At 49.9% G+C, this 22353-nt stretch overlaps 1 protein-coding gene across 4 annotated transcripts in view; it reads left to right on the forward strand.

Annotated features, from left to right (window-relative positions):
• Positions 1-22353, forward strand: part of WWP2 (WW domain containing E3 ubiquitin protein ligase 2) — a 193799-nt gene that overhangs the window by 169060 nt on the left and 2386 nt on the right. For all 4 annotated transcript variants that reach the window (XM_057493567.1, XM_036897954.2, XM_036897956.2 and 1 more), the window contains 14 exons: positions 4950-5124; positions 10492-10546; positions 14049-14130; positions 14715-14843; positions 15212-15287; positions 15590-15661; positions 15891-15979; positions 17813-17972; positions 19339-19472; positions 19795-19935; positions 20554-20674; positions 20986-21090; positions 21984-22080; positions 22221-22293. In XM_057493567.1, coding sequence (XP_057349550.1) covers positions 4950-5124; positions 10492-10546; positions 14049-14130; positions 14715-14843; positions 15212-15287; positions 15590-15661; positions 15891-15979; positions 17813-17972; positions 19339-19472; positions 19795-19935; positions 20554-20674; positions 20986-21090; positions 21984-22080; positions 22221-22293 — 1509 coding nt within the window. The remainder of the gene's footprint in view (positions 1-4949; positions 5125-10491; positions 10547-14048; positions 14131-14714; positions 14844-15211; positions 15288-15589; positions 15662-15890; positions 15980-17812; positions 17973-19338; positions 19473-19794; positions 19936-20553; positions 20675-20985; positions 21091-21983; positions 22081-22220; positions 22294-22353) is intronic.

Genomic DNA, 22353 nt, shown 5'->3' on the forward strand with positions numbered 1-22353 from the left:
AGCGGGTCCCCGCAGCCAGCGCCCCTGGGACAAAGAAAAGTCGGTGCTTTTTGAATGTCTTAAAGGGACAGGGACCCCACAGCTGGACGGAAGCATCCCGGGACACTTAGCCCAGCACCTGGGAATCCCAGGGAACTCCGGGCTCCCTTACCCCCTGGGCAGCAGCTCTGAGACCCCTCACGGCAATAAATGGCCCCCCGTCCATTCCCCCTCCGGGGCCCGCCATAGCAGAGCAGCAGCCTGAGGCTGGCCACGCCCACAGCAAGGGAGCTTCCTCCATAGCGGCCGGGCAAGAAACAGAGACCCAGTCTATGCGCAACTGCCCAACACAAGCCGCTAGGGGTCGCCGTTGTCCTAGTAAAGAAAGGCCAGGAGCAAGTGGAAAGGGTCTTGGCTCTCCCAGCTGACAGATGAGTCAATAGCATACCACTGCATCTGTCAACATGAAAAGGCAAAAAAATTTGATCCAGACCAGGCTAACCTAGACACATCCTCTCCTGAGAAGGAATCTGGGGAGATAGATTTAACCAATCTTCCTGAAAAAGAATTGAAAACAAAAGTCATAACCATGCTAATGGACTTGCAGAGAAATATGCAAGAACTAAGGAGGGTGAATACAGAAATAAAACAATCTCTGGAAGGACTTCAAAGCAGAATGGACGAGATGCAAGAGACCATTAATGGACTAGAAATCAGATAACAGGAATGCAGAGAAGGTGATGCAGAGAGAGATAAAAGGATCTCCAGGAATGAAAGAATATTAAGAGAACGGTGTGACCAATTGAAATGGAACAATATTTGCATTATAGGAGTACCAGAAGAAGAAGAGGGAGAAAAAGGGATAGAAAGTGTCTTTGAAGAAATAATTGCTGAAAACTTCCCCAAACTAGGGGAGGAAATGGCCTCTCAGACTACAGAAGCACACAGAACTCCCATGACAAGGGACCCAAGGAGGACAACACCAAAACACATAATAATTAGAATGGCAAAGATCAAAGACAAGGACAGAGTATTAAAGGCAGCCAGAGAGAAAAAAAAGGTCACCTACAAAGGAAAACCCATCAGGCTATCATCAGACTTCTCAACAGAAACCTTACAGGCCAGAAGAGAATGGCATGATATATTTAATGCAATGAAACAGAAAGGCCTCGAACCAAGAATACTGTATCCAGCACGATTATCATTTAAATATGAAGGAGGGATTAAACAACTCCCAGACAAGCAAAAGTTGAGGGAATTTGCCTCCCACAAACCACCTCTACAGGGTATCTTAGAGGGACTGCTCTAGATGGGAACACTCCTAAAAAGAGCACAGAACAAAACACCCAATATATGAAGAATGGAGGAGGAGGAATAAGAAGGGAGAGAAATAAAGAATCATCAGACAGTGTTTATAATAGCTCAATAAGCAAGTTAAGTTAGACAGTAAGATAGTAAAGAAGCTAACCTTGAACCTTTGGTAACCAGAATTGAGGATAAAGAGTCTAAATTTGAAGGGCCTACCAATGCCCAACTGGGAGAATGGAAAAAGACCCACCCCAGAAGCACATCCTAACGGAATTACAGAATGCCAAGAGAACATCTCAAAAGCTTCCAGACTGTAAAAGCAGGGTATCCACCAAGGATCCGGAATCAAGAATACCATCCTTCTTCTCAACAGCAGCCGTGGAGCAGGACCCTCAAAATTCTGAGGCAAAATCATTACCTGTCTAGCAATCAACTTTTAGTTATTGTAACTCTCAAGGGTGAAGGTTGAAATAACCCTCTTAAAACATGTAGTGTTTCAAAAGATTAACTTTGGCGCATCTTTTCTCAGAAGCCACTAGTCAATCATCCCATCAGACAAGAGGGAACCAAGAAAGAAGGGATGAGATGCAGGGCATATGAAGCTCAATTCAGGAGCCAGGGACACTCCCGAGAGGAAAGTGAGGGACGATGACTCAGGATAACGCCGTGGGGCAGACCTGGAGGACAGCTGTTCACACTGCACAAAGGGTGCCTGGAGAGATGGGGCGAAGACATAAATGACACTCACAGGCCGCCTGCGCTGTCAGAGTCTGGAGGTGAATTAGAGACAGGTTCTTGAAAACCAGGCAGAACGAAACACACAGTTCTCAACTCCAGGAAAGAAAAAGTTGTACAAGTAAGAAAATGTATTTATAGTGTCCTACAAAGTCATAATACAAATTCTGAATATCTATTTAATGTGTTTATAAATTGTGAGAGTGCCAGAGAGGAGGGCACTGCGTGTCTTGTGGGGTAGGATACAAGAACTAACTCCTTAGCTTTGGCAATGGAAAATCCGTAAGTAATATCTCATATGGCAGAAATCAAGAAATAATGGAATAATCATGTTATTTAGAAATATGGCTATAAGTAGAAGCAGGGAGAGTTGAAAGTAGTTGCTTCTGAGGAACAGGTAGGGCAGGAGACACTGGTTTTCATTGTGTCCCCTGTAGTGCCTTTTGCATTTTTAAAGTCTACACGATTCCTGTGATAAAAAATAAAAATCACTAGTGGAGAGGATTTATGAGAAGAGTGGGAGGATCCAGATTGTAAGCCTTGCATCCTAGCTCAGGGTTTTGACCCCAGGGCAGTGGAGAGGCAATTGAAGTTTTTGAGCAGAGAGTGACAGAAGGGGGCCAGTCTGGAATGGTTCCCCAGATGGCAGTTTATAGGCTGGATCAGAGTCGGGAGTTAGTTCAGGGGCAGTTGGACATAGAAATATAAAGTCAAGGAAAGGGAGACAGTGAAAAAGAAGCCCTCAGGCTGGGTGTTTGGCTGATCTGAGCAGGAAAAGAAGAGTGGAGAATAATGGTGTGGTTTTGTCTCTGGAGGACGGCTAGCATGGAGAGCACTGGGGAAGACTGAGGTCTGGGGAGAGAGCTGTGGCATTTAGCTGCATCTAAAGCGACAGCAGGCCGTGGACTGCCAGCAGTCCAGCGGGCAGAATCCAGCCCAGCCTGGGAACTGGCCATGTGGACTGGGAACTGCTCAAGGAGAAGCCATTTTTAGGGAGGCTTTGAGTTAAAGGAATCATTGAAGAGGTGGCCAAAAAAAAAAAAAAAAAAAAAAGACAGCTGGGAGACTCAGCATGAAAATTGAGGAAGGTACCAGGCATGACAGTCATGTGAATAAGGTAGAATTCAGAGATGAAATGAAAATGTAGTTAGGGAACAAAGACCTTCAGCACTTTGAAATCATATAATCTGTAGGGTGTTCCCTTTGCATTGGGTTAGTACTGTTTTCTTCAGTGGCATCTCTTTCTTATCTTTTGAAAACCCCTTTTTCCTCCTTCCAATTTGTAATGGAAAATTCAGACATACACCGAATTTGAGAGAATAGTACGATGAATCCATTATAACCATTGCCTGATTCTAACAATTAGTAACATTTTGTTTCTTCTGACCTCCTACTTTTCAGGGGACTTAAAGCAAATCTCAGACATCATATCCTTGGAACTATAAATATATCACATACATCTCTAACAGATGAGGCTTAAAAAAAACAAAACAAAATATCATTATTCCACTCAACAAAGTTAACAATATTTCTTTACTTCATGTCATAGCCAGTCCGTATTCCGTTTTCCCCATTTGTCTTAGAAATGCTTTTATACTTGATTTGTTTGAATCAGATCCAAACTCAAGATTAACACAGTTGCTTTTGGCTAATGTGTCTCATAAGTCTCTCTCCATCTGTAAGTTCCCCTTTCTTATTTTTTTCTGGCACTTTGTTGAAGATCCTGGACATTTGTCTTGTAGAATTTCTCATGTTCTGAATGTGGCTGATGTGACCTCATGGTGTTGTCTAACATGCTTCTCTGTCCTTTCCTTGTCTTTCCTATAAACTGGTAGTTAGATATGGAGGCTTGATGAGATTCAAATTCACTTTCTAAAACTGAAGTATAATTCACATATAGTGAGATATACAAATCTCAGGGTTACCGTTTGCTGAGTTTTGACACATGCATACTCTCATGTAACCCACACCCCATCAAAGGGTACATTTCTACTACCCCGGCAAAGTTCTCACTTACTTTCTTTTGATTACTGCTTCCCTGTGTGTGTGGAAATTGAGTTGCACCTACCAAGCACAGCTGAAGACTTTTACCATCTGTTCTAACCCAACCTTGCCCATGGGTCTTATAGGACCAACTTTGGCAAGGTTGCTTCCTCACTAAGATAATGTGGAAAGTCCCACTGTTATTTGAAGCAACTCTTCTTCTCATGACCATGCAACATATTTTCATTGACACCTTCTATCAGGATAATTTCAGTTGCAAGAACAAAAATTGAAGTCCAAATTGGCTTAAATAATCAAGAGAATTCACTGGCTCATGTAACTGAAAATTCTAGATGTAGACCCTCATTTTAAGTGAAGTCTTATCTAGGTGACTCAACAGTATCACTGAAGGGCTGGCTTTTTCCCTATTTTTCTGCTCTGCCACCTACTGGGTCGACTTCATAAATTTGAGTCCAAGATAGAAGCCAGTGGATCCCAGGACTGCATGCTTTTTCAGTCACATCAGCAAGGAGGAGAAACAATATTTTCCCCAGAATTCCTAGCAGAGTCATAAGATTCACCCTGATTGGCCCAGCATAGGCCACATGCCCGCTCCTGGTCTGGCCGACAGTTCAACTCTGAGGTTGGGAGTAGAGTCAGCTTCCCCAGAACCACATGGAACTGTGGTTCTCCTAAATGGAAATCAGGAGCTAATGGTGGGGTGGGATCGGTTGGTGTGGAGGTGAGCGCAAACCTCTTCTATATAATCATTGATGCCCCAGAGCCTCTGTGATTGGGGCCTGCCTGGTTGTGTCTCCCTGGAGCAGCCAAGCTCCTGCACCCGACATCACACACTTAGCCCTCCTTGCCGGCCATCCTGAGATTTCTGTAGGATTTGGGGTAGGGGGTGGTCACGACAGTCATGCTGAGCTTAATATTTCCAGCTGGGAAAAACGCACAGACCCCCGAGGCAGGTTTTACTATGTGGATCACAACACTCGGACCACCACCTGGCAGCGCCCCACAGCTGAGTACGTGCGGAACTACGAGCAGTGGCAGTCCCAGCGCAGCCAGCTCCAGGGCGCCATGCAGCACTTCAGCCAAAGATTCCTCTACCAGGTGAGAGGGCAGGGACTCGCCGTGAGGGCGGGGGAGCCTACGGGCACTGTAGAAGGTGCCTCCTTTGGTGAGCAGGGAGGGAAGACGGTGGCTAGATGTCAGTACTCTGACTCTGGAGATTTTACTCATCACAGTGAAATTCCTCAAATTCCATTGTTTCTAATTTAGTAATTCCACGTCTAGCCTCAGTGTTAAAGGACATAGTATGTTGGAAACTGAATTCACCATCTTTCTTCCAAGACTGGGTTTCTCTTCTGGCCTGCTCCATCCAAGTCCATTTACTCTGACTTGAGAGTTGCAGGTCCGCTCTGATCTCTCCCATGCCTCACCATGTCAGTTCAGAGTGGCCACCCACATCCTCTTTCCATTGCTGCTACCGTTTTTCTTTAGACCCTTATTCTCTGACACATCTCAAGGATGGAGGGACCTTTAAAGTTCATCTAGATCAGAGGTTGGCATATTGTGGCCCATACCTACTTTTGTATAAAATAAATAAATAAATATAAAGTTTTATTGGCACCCCCCAGTAGTTTAGGTACTGACTGTGCTGTGTCCCTTCAGGACTACCCCCCTCTGGCCTCCCTGTCCCCCACCCCACTGCCCCACAGCTACCTTCCTGAGCCAATGCATCCCATTGGCACCTCCACCAGTGACCAGGTTGTAGATGAGCAGAAAGCATGGTGTTGTCACATTAAGTTGCCTCCAAGGGTAACTGTAATGCCCGTCTGCAACCCATGCCTGGTAGTTGACCTGGTGCAGTACCACATGTGTTTGCTAGGCCTCCCACTCCACAGCCCTTTTCACACATGCCTGGCCCCTGGTTCTGGCATGTGTCAAGACTGGATGGGATCTGATATGCTCTGCACTTTGGAAATTGTTCCTCTTATGCCGGGCCCTAAAGATTTTACCTGCCCTTTCTTGGGTGACCATGGATGCAAAACTGGGGACACATGTGTATCTTTTTCCTTTGACTTAGAGGACAGAGACACATTTTAGGACTCTCACATGGTTTTGTCTCCCTGCTTACTTCTCTAGTTAAAAACAAAACAAAACAACCATTGAAGGAATCTTTTTTTCCTTCCCTATCATGCACCAAGTAGGCTGTGTAGGTCGGCTGAGATGTTTGGCATGCAAAAGGGAAGATTGTGGAGCTCACTTCCGCTTGGTCTTTTGGGGCACTCATTCCTTTTGCCTGCCACCCTCACTTTAGCAACATCTTTCTGGGCCTGCAGAGGGGGAACTTGGACTTGGAAGGTCCCCTAGAAGTAAAAGTTAAGTGCGAAAAAGAATTTTTTCTCTGAGTGCTCGAAAATGATTTTCTCAGTGTAGCTAGGAATTGAGGAGGGTTCTGGATGGAGGCGATGGTTCTCTTTTCCCCATGAAGCAAGACTCAACTTGAAAAACGGGGCAGGAATGTCGTTTTTGGGTCAGCTTGCAGTATCTCTCTGTTGATTTCCCTCCCCACTGGATTTGGTTTGCCCCTCTTGTTTGCTGTGGTGCCATGTCCTGGTTACAAGTAAGAAGAGTTGCTTTCATAGAGTTATTTTGGGGTTTGGCCTTGGTCCAGGGTTTGACTTGGAAGACTTAAGAGCCGATACTGTACCAGTGGCTTCCCCTCCTCCTCCTCCTGCTGGGCTGAACCAAGACCTTGTTCTTCACAGCCCTGCAGAGAACACAAAATATAGTTCAAGGTGGAAATCAAGGGAATCCCAGATGGCGGTCTCCCGCAGTGCCTTCCTGCTGTCTGCCTGATCACACACCTTTTCCAGTTTCTGTTATGGTTCCCCTTTTTCCAGACATGCTTCCCTTTCCTAAAGCCCCAGCCTGCCTTTGTTGCCTGTGATGCTTGTGCATGGATGCATGTTTTACCCTCGCACTCCCACTCTGTCCTGCTTCCTGAGGGTGCTCTGGCCCACCGAGGATGCCCCGGCTCGTCACGCACATTGTGTATTGCAACAGGACTCACCTCACGGCCCACTGCATTTCCACGGCCCGTCTTCCTTTACTCCTGCTTTGGTCCTCCCCTAATAACTGAAGAAGGTTTTTGGTATCTGGAGGACTGAAACAAAACATTCTGTGGCTCCTAATGGGTAGATGCCAAATGGCACCATCCAGAAACAGACAACTTATTTCTTACTCTGTAGGGACTCCCTTGAGTTGAGTTCTCAAGTACCTGGGTTTTGTTCTGGGCTGATTGGGTGCATCCTTAAAAGAAGGAGCCTGCCGTCCACACACTGTAACCTTTATGCCCTTCCCAGAGCCTTTCTTGCCCTCGGCAGTATTTGCTAGACATTCTTTATTTCTGAGTTTGTATCTTAAAATATTACTGGAACTTGGTGCTCAGTCCCTGTGAGACTTGAACTCACGTGAGCCGTCTGGCTTGTGGCCTGCACCCTGGACCTCCCAACCCAGGGGCCGTTACCAGGAAAAATGATTCAGTGGCATTCCTTTCAGTTCCTAGTAACAAAGGACACTGTCTTGTCTCTTAGAGTCACCCGCACATCCTAGCGTCTCTCTTCTGACTGTAATCCCTCCATGGCCCTTTCTCTGTGCTTTTCCAGCTGTGCCTCAGGAAACCCTTAGGATGTCATTTTGCGGGAGGTGTGGTAGACAAGAAGGGGAGTCGGTTGGCTCATTGGAGATGTGGGGATTTGGGGCTTTGATTTTCTTGCCATGATGTGTAGCTTTTATTTTTTGTTTCTCCTTTGCTTTTGTCCACTCCCTTTCCCTATTTTTCAAGTTGTACCATGTACATTAGGGAAAAAATACCCAAAATGGTCAAGTGCTTTGCTTTAACCATGAGATGTAAAATTTTTCTGACTGACAGCTTCCATTGACTCCATTTTGTGTGCTGTTTATCAATCTCTGGTCTCCTTTTTCTCTCTGCTCCCTCTTCTCTCCCTTTTTCACAGATTTTGGGTGTGTGTGGATCTGATAGAATGAGAACAGAAGGATGCCAAAGGGGCAGAGAAACTTTTAACAAAAGAGAGCTTATGATATTGTATGAAGTTTGTGACATTAAAAAAGGCAGGAATTAAGAAAAGGGCTGATATATATATATATTTTAAATTCTTTTCCTTGTGCTTCATATACTAAGTCAAAGTTCATTCTGATGAATAATAGAAACCCAATTGGTTAAACTTAAGCAGAAAAGGAATTTGTCATAGGGAATTGGGTTCATAGGATTCACAGAATGATAAGAAATCAAGCTCTGGCAGAAAGAGGGGTAGGCAAGACAAAGGAATAGTTTGCATAGGACATTGCCCCGTCCTGCTGCTGTTAAATACTTGATACTCCATAGTAGTATGGACTCCGCTGCTGTGGTGAGTGATCCCCAGCAAACCCTGTGCTTTTGTGTCTTTCCCTGAAGTTCTGAGTGGGAGCATCTGATCATGAACCTACACAGTCTAGACATCATGGTATTGAGAAGATGAATATTTGCTAGCTGATAAATAGTTTTGGTTCTTGTTCAGTGTATACATGGAGGCTGTCAGGGAAGACCGTTTTCTCTGTTGATTTGTGGAATTAAGCAAAAGATGACTGTAAATCCCTATTGCTACCAGTTGGGAGTAATTTCCCATTGGAGCTCCTGAATGCTTCATGGCTTATCCACTCATTCCAAGAAAAAGGCCCAAGGCAGCAATTTTGCATCAACTGTGTCTTCTTTTAATTTCTTAAAATGATCTTTTCTGTAGTTCTTCCCTTTTGCAAGAACATTGCTACAGCTCAGCCCTTACCTACTGCGTTCTTTTTGCAGATGTATTTTGCGTGTTAGTTCCTTTTGTTCTGTTGCTGGGTGCTTTTATAGCTACTACTCTTATGTATTATCTACAAAACAAAGTTGTACGAGCGTGGATTTTATGTAATGCTATGCCCCACCCCCACCAGAATGACCTGTGTGAGTCTGGGAGATCTTTTTCAGTAACCGTCAGACAAATATGATTTGAGGTGGAGGTTTTGAGCTCATCCTCCAGGTTGACGTGCGCTAAATCGAAGACAACCCAGTTCCCACACCTTCGTTCTGCTGAGCAGGAGGCCCTTTGCTAAAAGGGGGCTCTGTCCCCTCGAGGAACTTACGGTTTCAAGACTTAAATGTCTGTGTTGGAACTTGCTGTGCAGGAGCTGCTTGTGCTGCCACCTTGGAAAGAAAGTTTCTCTGTCCTTTCAGCTGGGGGTGGAGGGCCGGCTCTGAAAGGGAGTTCGTTGGCGATTGAGTTCCACCAATGTTTTCTCAAGCCGAGACTGAGCTCCATTCATTCTTCTGCCCGTGTGTGGCTCCATTGCCCCCAGACAGGGCTAGCCAGGCAGCCCAAAGTCTGCATTAAGAACTTGATCCTCTAATATAACAATTAAATTTTAGTAAGTGAAATAAAAATGCTTCAGAGAAAAATAAAGGCAAGCAAGCACGGAACAATACTTGTTTTATTTAACTCTGAAGAGTTTTTGACAGCAAGCCCCCTTCCCTGCAGGATATGAGACCTCTTAGTCCTCTGCAGCCCTGCCCCAGGGACCTCACAGCAGAATCAGGCTGGGGGTGGGGGGGTATATTAATGTAAACAGTGACCCTGAAGTCCTGGAGTCAGCTCCCCCTTCTTTCTCCTGTCTCCCCTTCTCGCTTGTCACCTCGCCCCCAGCCCCACCTCCCCAGACAGGCACGCACAGAACACTGAGCAACTTCAGGTTCAGGCCGATGGAGAATAAAGGTGCTTTGTGAAAGGAAGCAAAACATTTCTAGGGGAGGTGAGGGGCCTGGGGCATGAATGTGCCCTCAGTCTGGGCTGGTGTTGCACACCGCTGCGGCTCCCTCTCCCAGCGCACCCAGGAGGGAGGTGGAAGGAGGAGGGCCCAGCCCCCAGCCAGGAAGCTCTGGGCGTGGGCAGGGCTTGTGGGAATGATTTCATTGGAAAGGCCTGTGATATTTTTTCCCCTCCCGTGTGTGGTTCTTGGAGAAAGTTGGAGGTGGTGGTGATTTCAGTCTCTTTGGCCGCTGCGAGCAGGAGCCGAGTTGAACAGAGGCGCTCGGCTGAGCTGGCGGGACAGTCCTGCTTGGGCCCTCCTGCCATGCCTGGGGCTCGCGCGCCGTCTCCGCTTTCCTGGCCCACCTTCATCTGCGTACCTCCTCCTGCCCACCGCTCCACCCTCTCCAAAACCTGTCTGGGCCCTCAGTGTGCAGGGTCCTTTCCAGGGTTTTCTTTTTTGAAAAAAACCTTTTGAGAGGAGCAAATGCCACCCAAGGCCCCACTGTATCCTCAACAAAGTGCTCAAATGTGGAAATGAGTTGTTGACCTTTTTGTTTTTATCAATTGATTTATTTTTAATCAGCAGCTTTTTTAAACCTCTGTGTTCTGCTGTGTTTCTTGTGTTTAGTCTTCGAGTGCCGCGACTGACCATGACCCACTGGGCCCCCTCCCTCCAGGCTGGGGTAAGTAGATGAGCGCTGCTTCTGTGCCCTCAGCCCTGAGTCAGCTGGTGCTCTGCCAGGCTGTCCTCTCTCCCTGCGCCTCTTCCTGCTCCCATCCCTCGGCTTCCCAGTTCACTTGTCTCTGACATGCTCTCTGGGGATGCCCCGCCGGAACAACTGGCAGGAGATAGAGCTGAAGGGTTGGGAGAGGAGCCGAGTTCCCCTGCCCCCCTGGAGTATTTGCCCGCGATAGCTGAAGGAGTGTGACCCGACGGAAGAAGGCCCCGAGCAGCCGTGGGGCTCTTGGGCTTCAGTCCTGACTTTCGAGGTGTCATCCAACCACCCATTGTATCATTGACTAAGACAGTTTGATGCTGGCCGATTCCCAGGTACTTTTGTTTCAGGCCTGTGGTCTGTGTATGATTGGCAGGAGCCACCTCACCAAACCTTCCTTGGAAGCTGAGATGTTGGGGGACTCCAATCTAATTTTGACTAATGGAAGCCACCTTTTAATTTGCAACACAGCTCTGAAAGAGGCCAGAGGGAAATAGATAAGAGAGTTGAGCACTGGGTGGTGACTCTATGAAAGTGCATCATTGCTAGTTAATAATGCTGTGTTAGATTCTCAATATTACTGGAAATTTTCGAGTCATTGGTGTGACTTGCTATCAAGTTAGAGGGATGGACAGCCATGACTCGAGAGAGATTACGGGCTTTATGTCTATTCTGGTGAGGAGTGGCCGTGTAAAAAGAGATCATGAGAGATGTTGAGACTCAGCGCATTCTGCAGCTCTGAGCTTGGTCAGGGTTTTGTTCAATGCTGCAAGAGTCCCTGGAAGCTGAAGAAGGCAGTTTTTGCAGGAATTGGCATGTGTCAGATTTTATTTATTGGTTAGGCCAGCAGAAGACAGTAAGTCTGGTTTGGTGGTGTTCACAGATGGCATTAAATTGGGTGGGGGCGTGCTTCCCAGCAAAGATGGAAAAGCTGACAATGATGGGATGAGCATTGTCTGGAAAAGTACAACTTTTGGCTGGATCCTCTTGGTGCAGACACAACTACTCCCTGGTAATGTACAAGACTGCCTTGAGAGCCGTGGACCTGCAGCATATCACTTAGTAAATTACCACTGTATTTCAGAGCACTGGAAGTATCTCAGTCCTCCTAAGGTGGGTATATCAGTTAGGGAGGCCTTCACACAGTTCTTGATCTTCAGCTAGGGAATCCTTCATGCACACAGATGGCCCACCTGGCTCCCTGAGCTGATGAAAGGTCATTGGTATCTCAGAGATTGGCAGCAAGTCAAATGTGAGAGAGTTCACCATAGGATCCTGGGCTAGGCAGGGGAAACGCGTCAGATTAAACAAGAATCTGGGATGCTTTTTGGCAGCCAGTAGACACTGTGATAGAGCCCAGGACCCAGGATTCCTGGATCTGTAGACTCAAGTGATTTATTTCTGTATTAGTTCTGCTAAATGATGGTCACCAAGTAAGAACAACTGTAGGGGACTCAAAAATAGCTCCAGATGCCAAGTGTGAAATATTTGAGATGGGAATAGGAGCCATGGTTGGAGTCAGTGCTGTTCACGAATGACCAGGAAAACACACAAGACTTTAATGCAGAGAAAAAAAAGAACAGCTGGCCAAGGGCCAGGGAACCTTCCTAATCAGATCCTTTGGGCTTTGTGTTGGCTTTCCCAGGGCTGTGGCAGGGCCACCTCCCCAGGGACAGTTGAGAGTGAACAGAAAGAGCAGTGAACCCCAAAGAGAATTGCAGTTAGCATGAGCCCATGTTCTGTGTTTGCAGTGCTGGGTCCCTTTGCTCCTCCAGGAGAGACCCCACAGTTCTCCATGTGCACCAGCCCAGGGGCAGCACATCCCAGGTTTAGACCCCCACCTCCACAGCAGCCCTGACCCTGGGCATATGACTGAATGCTGCTGAGTCCGTTTTTTCGACATGAGGTCAAGCTAGATGCTCTCCTAAGGACTTTCCCAGCCCTCAAACTGTGACATTGTTTGTGGCAAGGCAGTTGCGGTGGGCCATGAGTGGCCCCCAGGCAGAGATGAGAGCACAGGCCCGGGCTAGCTGACAGATCCCCTGGCCAGCGGTGAGCATTGGCTTTGGCCCTTGGCAGAGCAGACATGGAGGATCTAGTTCAAAGCAGAAGCTTCTGGGCTGCAAGGGGGCCCCTCCCTCCCCACGGACCTGTCTCAGGAAGCCTGCCTTCTGTGAGATGATCCCACAGGCTGTTGTGCTGTGATGGTAGCTTTGTAGCAACCCTGGGCACCCTCTTTTCTTTCTTTCCTTTTGTCTGTGTTTTTAAAATTTCTGTAAGGTAACGGATACCAGGCATGACAGAGAGAGACCAGTACCCTGAGTTGATGCTGGAACATTTCAGCCTGATACTTGAGGGGAGGAGAGTGGGCCCCCTAGTTCTGCCCCCTTTTCAGCTTTTGGTTTCCTTGTAACTTCTGGAGCTGATTATTTCTTTAATTTCATCCTGTCATTGTAAAAGAGGTGAGGTGGTTAGCATCATTTATTTTCAGGACAGAAACAGATTTGAAGGTTTAGGAACTTAATGGGAAAGATGGCCTCTCTTGGGTTGGAGCCTAGTCTTGCTTTCCATCCACCTGGAGCTGATGGAGCGCCCCTTTCAGCCCCTCTCCAAGTCTGGGATCATCCCTTGGAGTTGGGTTTGTCCATGGAGCCCTCACTCCTCCCTAGAGCCCCCCGAGGCTTCATCACTGCACCAGGAGAAGGGCGACAGTAAGGATTGTCTGGAGGAGAGAGAAAACGTATCTGAGCTCCCCAAACATTGCTGTGTTGAAGCACATGCCTAGGTGTATTAACAAAATGGGCATTGTAAGTGCCATGGCCCCAGGTGTTCATTTGCACATGTGCCACATAGAGGTTTTGCTGAGATGTGAGAGTCTTAGAACAAAACTCTGCCCTTAAGCAGAATAAAGAGACACGGTGGATGGTAGGCAGGCTCTGTGGTGTAGAGCGCTGATCAGAGAGGCGTGAGGGAGAGTGCAGCCGCTCACAGTGACTCTGCCTGTGGGACAGAGGCACCTAGGTCGGCTGCCTCTGCGGGTGGAGCAGCTGCAGGACCAGAGACCAGCCGTGGTGGACTGGGGTGGGGACCAGGGCTCTGGGGAGGTTGCCTTGCCCCCACTTTGCACACAGCTGGATGCAATTACGCCTCTGCTTTCGGCTGCGCTGCTCCCCCTCTGTGTTGCCACACCGCCCCCTTCCCTCCGGTGAACCTTCCAACCAAAGACAGTGCTTGATCTTGAGTGGAAAATGTGTATATCCCTCCCCCGCTCCCCAGTGGAGAAAGATTCTCTTTGTCCTTTTTGCCAGTGACAGATGTGAGTGAACAAGGCTTTTGCTGGTTAAACTTCTCCAACAGGTTGGGAACAGGGGCAGAAATTCAGAAATTCAAGAGGTGGGAACCAGAAGGGAGAGAACCATAGGCTCAGGATGTTTCAATCTGACTGTCTTCTTTTCTTCTCCCCTGGCAGAGAAGAGACAGGACAATGGACGGGTGTATTACGTGAACCACAACACACGCACCACCCAGTGGGAGGACCCTCGGACCCAAGGGTGAGGGATCAGGCTGGGTCGGACCCCTGTACAGCCCCAGCATTGATCTTGGACTGCATTGGTTGTCCCCGGTGGATGTTCTGGGTCCCTGGCTACACACAAGTGCCCTGAGACCCTCACCATATGGTGTCCGCCTAATGAGAGCTTGGCAGTGGTTCCTTAAATTAACCTTCTGGGGGTAGAGAGTGGCCCGGCTGGCAGGTGTTGTTGGTTTCTGTGCCAGTTTTACAGGCTGCTGATAAAGGGATTTCAAAAGGGTTGAGAGGACCCCACTCCTGATACCCTATACCTCCACCACCCAGAAGCTAGTCTGAGACTGGGGCATTCCGTGCCTCAGGATGTCTGTGGCCAGTTAGGCCACCGCCGTCCACCCAGGACTGGCTCTTTGGCTTGGGACAGTAAATGACCTGCTGCAGAACTGTCCTCACTACTTGGGTGGTGTCAGGGCCTTCCCTCAAGGCCCTCCCTCAAGGGCTCTGCAGGGCCTGGGTGAAGGCAGAGAGAAAGCAGGACTATGGGGACTCCAGCCTCTACTGAGGCCCAGCAGGAGAGGCCAGTCTTTAAACCTATCTTCCTGTTTGCAGGATGATCCAGGAACCAGCTCTGCCCCCAGGGTGGGAGATGAAGTACACCAGTGAGGGCGTGCGCTACTTCGTGGACCACAACACCCGCACCACCACCTTTAAGGATCCACGCCCAGGGTTTGAGTCTGGGTAAAGACCTCTTTGCACAGGCAACCTCAGTATATGTTCGCACAGGCCATTTGTCCTTGTCCTACTGCTCCTTCCGCCCTCTAGTGGCCAATTTCAGTGTCACCTCAGAGGGGATGGGCAGGGAAGGGGCTACCTATTTATTGAGAGTGACATCAGAGGTCTTTCTCTAAAATCAAGAGCTCTGTCTGTATTTTTAGTTTTCCTTTTTGCTCCTCAGATCTTCAGAGGATCTCAATGACAGTCACTTCCTTTCTTTTTGGCCTTATCTTATGTGTCTTTAATAGCATCAGCTTTCCTTAAGGCACACACGATAGCTTGCTAATTTTTGAGAAATTACATGGATTTCAGAACATCTTTGTTCTTCTCAGGACGAAGCAAGGCTCCCCTGGAGCCTATGACCGAAGTTTTCGGTGGAAGTATCACCAGTTCCGCTTCCTCTGCCATGTAAGTTCTGGTACTGGGTCCGCTCCCGGGTTGGGGATTACTGAGTCACTTCAGCCCCGTCTCCCAGCCTGGCAGCAGGAATTGGAGTGCCCGCATCTTACATGGCAGCCAGTCGCTTGTCTTACCCTGAGTGGTTTCCTGGCACTTTCTCCAGGAAGGTGGGCCAGCCTCCATGCGCAGGGGACCCAGCTCTCCCCTCCCTGCCCAGGGGGATGGGGAAGCCTCTTCATACAGGCAGGGGACCAGAATGAATAGTTATCACTGACGCCCCATTTGAGATTTGTTTTTCCTTTTCTTTTCAGTCAAATGCCCTCCCCAGCCACGTGAAGATCAGCGTTTCCAGGCAGACGCTTTTTGAGGATTCTTTCCAACAGGTTAGAGAGTGATCATGGTGTCTAAAACCAACGGCAGGCAGATGTCCCCCCCACCTTCTACCCCATCTTCTGTCACATGGCCTTTAAACCCACATGGTAGAGTTTCCCAGGCATGGGCCTCGGTGACACTTGTCCCCTGGTAAGCCGGCCTCAGAGTCCCCTGCCTTCTGCCCGCAGCCTGCCATGGGAGTGAGAGTGGCAGGCTGGCCACAATTCTCTGTCTTCCCAGATCATGAACATGAAACCCTATGACCTGCGCCGCAGACTCTATATCATCATGCGTGGCGAGGAGGGCCTGGACTATGGCGGCATTGCCAGGTGAGCTTGGTGCCCCTGGGGACTGCTCTGTGCTCCCCTTCCCCAGGCTATAGGTCCCACGGCCAGAAAGTTGCCTCTGTTTTGCTCAGATTGATTCCAAAGCTCTCATGCACCCTCAGGAATGGGTGTGGGCATGGCTGTTCTGAATGGGCACCAGAGCAGGGTGCTGGGGTCCCCAGCTGGGCTAGGCACTGACCCTTTAATAATAGTGTCATGGGGAGGCTCTGGAGGAGGGGCTCATTATTTTTATACTTTAACCAGTCTAGCTGCAGTATTGGTGCCTCGTGGTTGTCCATTAAAACCAGCCCTGAGCTTCTCTTCCTCTTGAGGTAGCTGGGGTAGGTTGAGTTTGGTGTCTCCCTGACATATCTTAGATGGGATATGTCATGTATACCTGACATATATAAACAGCATCGCAATCCAAAGGTCTGTGATCAATACTTTGCTGCATGTCATGTGTACTGGGTCCAGAAAATTAAAATGGCTGATATAACCATAAGACAAGCATGGAGCATTGTTTTGCCCTCACCCCAGTCCACCTACAAACGTTAACAGACTGTGGCACAATGCTGCCTTGGACGGTGGGGCCGAAGGTCCCCGGCAGAGAGCAGGAACATCTTGGTTGGCAGTGGCTGCTCAGCTTGCTGACCTCTCGCGGTGTGGGGACCTCTCTCCTGGTGCTGGGTTAACTTGCTTGTGGCCCTCTGTTGGCTGGTGGCGCTGCCCTCTGGTCGGCCCCGTGGATCCATTGCTCCTTTCTTCGTGGTGACCTGCTCTCCAGGCTCCGCTTGGTGGTGTGGCTCCCGCCCCGTGTGTGTCTGTCTCTCTGTGTCCTGCCAGTGGTTTTACCCTATGGTAGGTTACGTCATGCTGTTCTACCACAGGGTAGAACCACGGACAGGATACCGGGGCACCCTCTGCATCGAAGGACTCCTCATCTGCCCAGCCACAAACAGCCTGGCGGCTGGGGACATCCCCCTGGCTTAGTGCCAGCCCAAAGGGACCCTGAGTTCTGGCTTGAGGCTTGTGCCTAGGGTGCAGAGATGCTGCGGCATGGGTGTTGGTTCAGATGGCTGCCTGGGAGTATGGGAAAGGCTATGGTGATGGGGTCTCAGATGGGGTGGGGGACACAATGCAAGGGAAGTGAGACCCCTGCAGAATAGCTGGTAGGAGTGAAGCTTATAATCTAGTGGCAGAATGGATTACAGGGTTGCTGTGCATCAGGATTCAGGAATGAATTATTGTGTATTCATATCATGCTGCCTACCCAGGTAGGGTGGAAACAGAGCAGCTGCTATCCATACAGTACATTTGCAAGATTTAGAAAAAGGTGTCCTTTCTCAAGACATTTGCCGAGAAATGGTCATAATATCCTGGTTTTATCAGATAAAAACAAAATAAAACACCTTGACTGCTCTTTGCAGGATAATTATTGTAATAAATGTGCAAATCTATATTTTAACATAGTGCCCTTGTGCAGTGCACAGCCTAAACAACTGTTCATGGTGACCTCAGGATGCAGTGCCGTTAGGCACTCTGGATCTTGGATGTAAAGTACTGGAATTCACTCCTGAAGCCAACACACATGTGCACAGGCTTTCCTAAGCTTCATCCTCAAGTGCAGTTGTTGTTCTGGTTCACCCTAGGTCTGACCCTACCCTGCTCACTGACCAGCTGTTGGTACAGGTTAGCCCAGGTACTTATCCCAGGCTCGACTCCCCAGGATGCATGTCTCCAGACCAGCTGAAGCAGCATGGCAGAGGAGAGTTGCCACTCCAGTGAGTGTGTGCAGGCAGGGGTCCGTTAGTCTTGTTTTTCCTCTCTCTTTCACAGAGAATGGTTTTTCCTCCTGTCCCACGAGGTGCTCAACCCCATGTATTGTTTATTTGAATATGCTGGGAAGAACAATTACTGCCTGCAGATCAACCCCGCCTCCTCCATCAACCCCGACCACCTCACCTACTTCCGCTTTATTGGCCGATTCATTGCCATGGTAAGAGTCACTGCCACGGGACCTCCAAGGAGGGTGGCAGCCGAGGAGATCAGCCACTGCACACTACCAGGCGCCCAGGGGATGGGCACCCCCACTCTGAGCCCCACCGTCAGCCTCACAGAACTCCTAACTTCAAATGTGAAAAGCTAACGGGAGCTCTGGAGATAGTTCAGAGCTCTCTCAGTGGCATCCCAGGGATGTTGGAAGAGTTTTCATGTGTTGACTTGTGTAGCACTTGTCAGATGAGAGCCCAGGGTCCCTGGGCCTTGAACTTCACTTCCCATTGGATGCACACCCTGTTAAGGGTGTTGGCATGATGGGCGCTTCCACCTGCTGCCCATCTTGGGCAGGGGACACTGTCTGTCATGAGCCTCGGGTATATTTGGGGGTGGCCCACTGAGACACCCAGCCCTTCTGGAAAGGGATTTGGGATCTATAGTAGCTTAGAATAGAACCCTAGAAGACTGGTTGGTGCAGGATGTAGGAGACATCCTCAGGAGATGGGTGAACAGGTGGGAAGGAGGGGTCACGGCACCTGTGTTTATCTAGAAATAGGAACTCAGTGGGACTGTGGAAGGGGTTCATGTCAGTCTGTGTCCTGTTGAGTGTCCTGTGAGTGCAGAGAACCAGGCTGGAGAAGGGAGAGTCTGTGGGAGCCACAGGCGTACTGCTGTGTTTGGGAGTTTGAGATGTTTTACTGCTAACTTTACTTTGCTTCTTCCTGACTTGCCAAATGCTCTGCCTGCTCCCCTCACAGGAGGACCTAAGAGCCCGTGACCAAATATGTCCCTTCCCCATGTCTGGAAGTTTTTGGCCAAGGTGCTGGGCTCAGGAAGTGGGCACATTCTTCCCAGGTCTAGAGACCAGCCTGGCCGAGCAGCCAACAGGCCGGACCAGTAAAACGCTAGACTATTACTCACCACTGGCCCGCCAGCTCTTGCTGTTGACAGCGTCTGCATTATTTTTGGCTGTGTCTGCCACCCAGCTTTGAGCGTCAGTGAGCCAGGCTGCCACCTGGAGCTGCACTGAACGACTCTTCTCCGTGAGCGTGGGGCCTGACTCTGTGAGCGCAGGGGGCCTGCAGGCGGGTGTGCTGGGCGGGCAGTGGCTGCCTGAGCAGGTCCCCTCTGCCAGCCCCTGTGGTCTGCAGGTGCGCTGAGCATCCATGCCAAGGTCTCAGTCAGGACGAAGAGTGTTGCTTGTTTCTCAGACCCTCCCTTTGGGCTCCTAGGTGGCTGGGTGCTCCGGTGCTGCCCTCAGGAGGGCAGGTAGCGCTAGTCAGGCTTTGGTACAGAGCATCCCAGAGGCTGCCTCACGTTTGGTCCTGGGAAGACCAAACCCTTTGCTCTGTGTCTTCCTTCCTCAGGCTCTGTACCATGGGAAGTTCATTGACACAGGCTTCACCCTCCCTTTCTACAAGCGGATGCTCAGCAAGAGACCAACCCTGAAAGATCTGGAATCCATTGATCCCGAATTCTACAACTCCATCATCTGGATCAAGTGGGTCGCCTCCCTTGCCCCATGCTGGGAGGAGAGGGGTTTCTGGTTGGGGAGTGGTGCTGCTGGCCTTTATTTTCTTTGCCAGAGTGGCCCCTGAGCACTTACAGTCTGTCAGAATGCTTGTGGAGATGCTCAGCTCCTAGGTCCCCCTGCAGGGCAGAATCCTCTCCTTGTATCAGGAGAGGTTGAGGGCCACTGCTCTGGATTCTAGGCCACCTGTGAGTCCTCGTGTCCCCTGGAAACTAAAAGTTAGAGACAGAACAGGATTGAGGGAAGACTCTCTGAGATTGACCTCTTCTCTCTTGGTGTCTCACGCTCCTAGAGAGAACAACCTAGAAGAGTGTGGTCTAGAGCTGTACTTCATCCAGGACATGGAGATCCTGGGCAAGGTGACAACCCATGAGCTGAAGGAAGGTGGCGAGAGCATCCGGGTGACAGAAGAGAATAAGGAAGAGTACATCATGTGAGTCTCATGCACTGGGCCCCTGGGGGTCTGAGGGACACAGGCAGCCTCACTGGAAGGGTTTCCCGCTCTTGTCTCGGGGATTCCCTCTTCAGCCAGGCCCCCACACACAGCCCGTGGGTCACCAGGGGTCACACCCTTCCCTTCTGCACTGGCCTGAGACAGCTGCCCATGGCTGGCCCCACGCTGAGCAGAGCCGGTGGGGGCCGGGCCCTCTCTGCTCTTTTCTCCCATGTGGTGGGCTTCAAGACCGCAGGCCTGAGTTTCTTAGCATGGAACTTAGCTGTCTCCCTCTTCTTACTCCTAACTGAAAGGGGTTTCTGTGTCCTGCATGTTGAAATCCACCATCTCCCGTGTGTCTGTGTGTGCGTTTGCCCGTGTGTGCCCTTCAGGTCTCTCGCTCCATTCCCTAACCTCCACCCATGTGAGGTTCACTCAGCGATGGTGGGAGGAGGGGCTGGTGGCGGTGCCGGAGGCTCAGGAATCTCTCTGGGTTACTGTGAGGTTTGGAAAGCTGGCAGCCAGCTCGGCCGGTGCCTTGCCGCTGTGTGATGGTGACCTCTGAGCTGCACCTGCAGTGGCGCTTGGGCTCCGCCGATGGCTGGTCTTTGGTTTTAGGCTGCTGACCGACTGGCGTTTCACCCGGGGCGTGGAGGAGCAGACCAAAGCCTTCCTGGATGGCTTCAATGAGGTGGCCCCCCTGGAGTGGTTGCGCTACTTTGATGAGAAAGAGCTGGAGGTGAGAGCTAAGGTTGCTGAGCCCTGAGCCCCTGCCTCTGGGGCAGTCCTGCCCTTGGGCAGCCTAATTATGTACCCGGAGGAACCCACCAGTAAAACGCTGTGCTCCCTCGAGACCGAGGCAGTCGGGCAGAGTTTGGGTTCTGGTCCTCACACCCACCCTTCCTCTAGCCCCTGTCCTGAGGGATCCCTAGTTAAGGCTTGTGTTATCCAAACTGTTAAAGTTGCCAGCAGCAACAGGTGAAAGTGTTTGAGATGGTGTCAGCTGCTGGGAGCAGGCAGGTGCTGGTGGTGACTCCCCGTCCTCTGCAGCTGATGCTGTGCGGCATGCAGGAGATAGACTTGAGTGACTGGCAGAAGAACTCCATCTACCGGCACTACACCAAGAACAGCAAGCAGATCCAGTGGTTCTGGCAGGTGCGTCCCCGCCAGCTCGGGGCAGGGTCTCGTGGGGCAGTTTCAGCCGTTAGCCGCAGGGGATGAGATGTGGTTGGACCTCCTCCAGCTCAAGGATGCTTGTTGTGTTATCACCTCCCCCATCTCCGCCACTCTCCCAACCTCACCCAACTTGCAAAAGGAGACAAGAAACCCAGTAGATTGAGGCCAGTGCATCTGACAGGAGGTGCTGGTGGTCAGCCCTGGGCCAGCTGTGAACGCTGGTGTGCAGGGCAGTGAACTTGGCAGGAAGGGGAGCTCCCAAAGGTCGTGCTTGGCTCCAGAGAAGCTGAATGAGCTCAGAGTCCTGGATGTGATGACTGATTCCCTTCTGTGTGGGTGTCTTGTTGTCATTATGAAGTATAGCATACATAAAAAAGAATAGGTATGTAAAAATTTCTTTGTGGAGGTGAAATTCACATACCATAAAATCTACCATGTTAACATTCTAAGGTCTGCAGTTCAGTGGCTTTTACAGTGGCTTTTCACAGTGTGACTGTCACCACCACCTAATGCCAGGACATTTCATCTCTCTGAAACGAAACCCTGTACCCATTTAGCAATCACTCCCATCCTTAGTGTATTTTTAAAAACAGAACTTGGATGAGAAGAGAATACCTGGTCCAAGGTATCCCTGAGACCCAGAGATGTCCTATGGGCTGGTGGGAATGTCAACAAATACTACAACCCAGAGCGGCTTTGAGGTTTCCCAGGTTGGTGGCCCTCACGCAGTGCTGTCATTCCCTCCGCCCCCACTTCCACCTCCAGCCCGGGCTTTGTGTTCTCAGCCCCTTTTCAAAAAGGGGCCCTGGCTGACTGGAGCGTTACAGGTTAGCACAGGGCACCTGACTCTGCTTTGACCTGTGGAGTTCCAGGTGGTAAAGGAGATGGACAATGAGAAGAGGATCCGGCTGCTGCAGTTTGTTACTGGGACCTGCCGCCTGCCTGTTGGGGGATTTGCTGAGCTCATTGGTAAGTGGGGTGAGGACAGCCCAAGGGCATGGCAGGGCCTGGTGTCTTCCAGAAAGCAAGTCAGCGGGAGGGTACCAAGCCTTCTGTGGGTGAAGCCGGAGGGTCCTGTTATATATGGTGCGTTTTTCTTTGGATATCAGGTAGCAACGGACCACAGAAGTTTTGCATCGACAGGGTTGGCAAGGAAACCTGGCTGCCCAGAAGCCACACCTGGTGAGCTTGCCAGTTTTAGTGGGAGGTGGTTAGAAACTCACAGACCAGCTGAGCTCCTAA

Source organism: Manis pentadactyla, chromosome 15 (assembly GCF_030020395.1).
Source record: "Manis pentadactyla isolate mManPen7 chromosome 15, mManPen7.hap1, whole genome shotgun sequence".
Lineage (NCBI taxonomy): Eukaryota > Metazoa > Chordata > Mammalia > Pholidota > Manidae > Manis > Manis pentadactyla.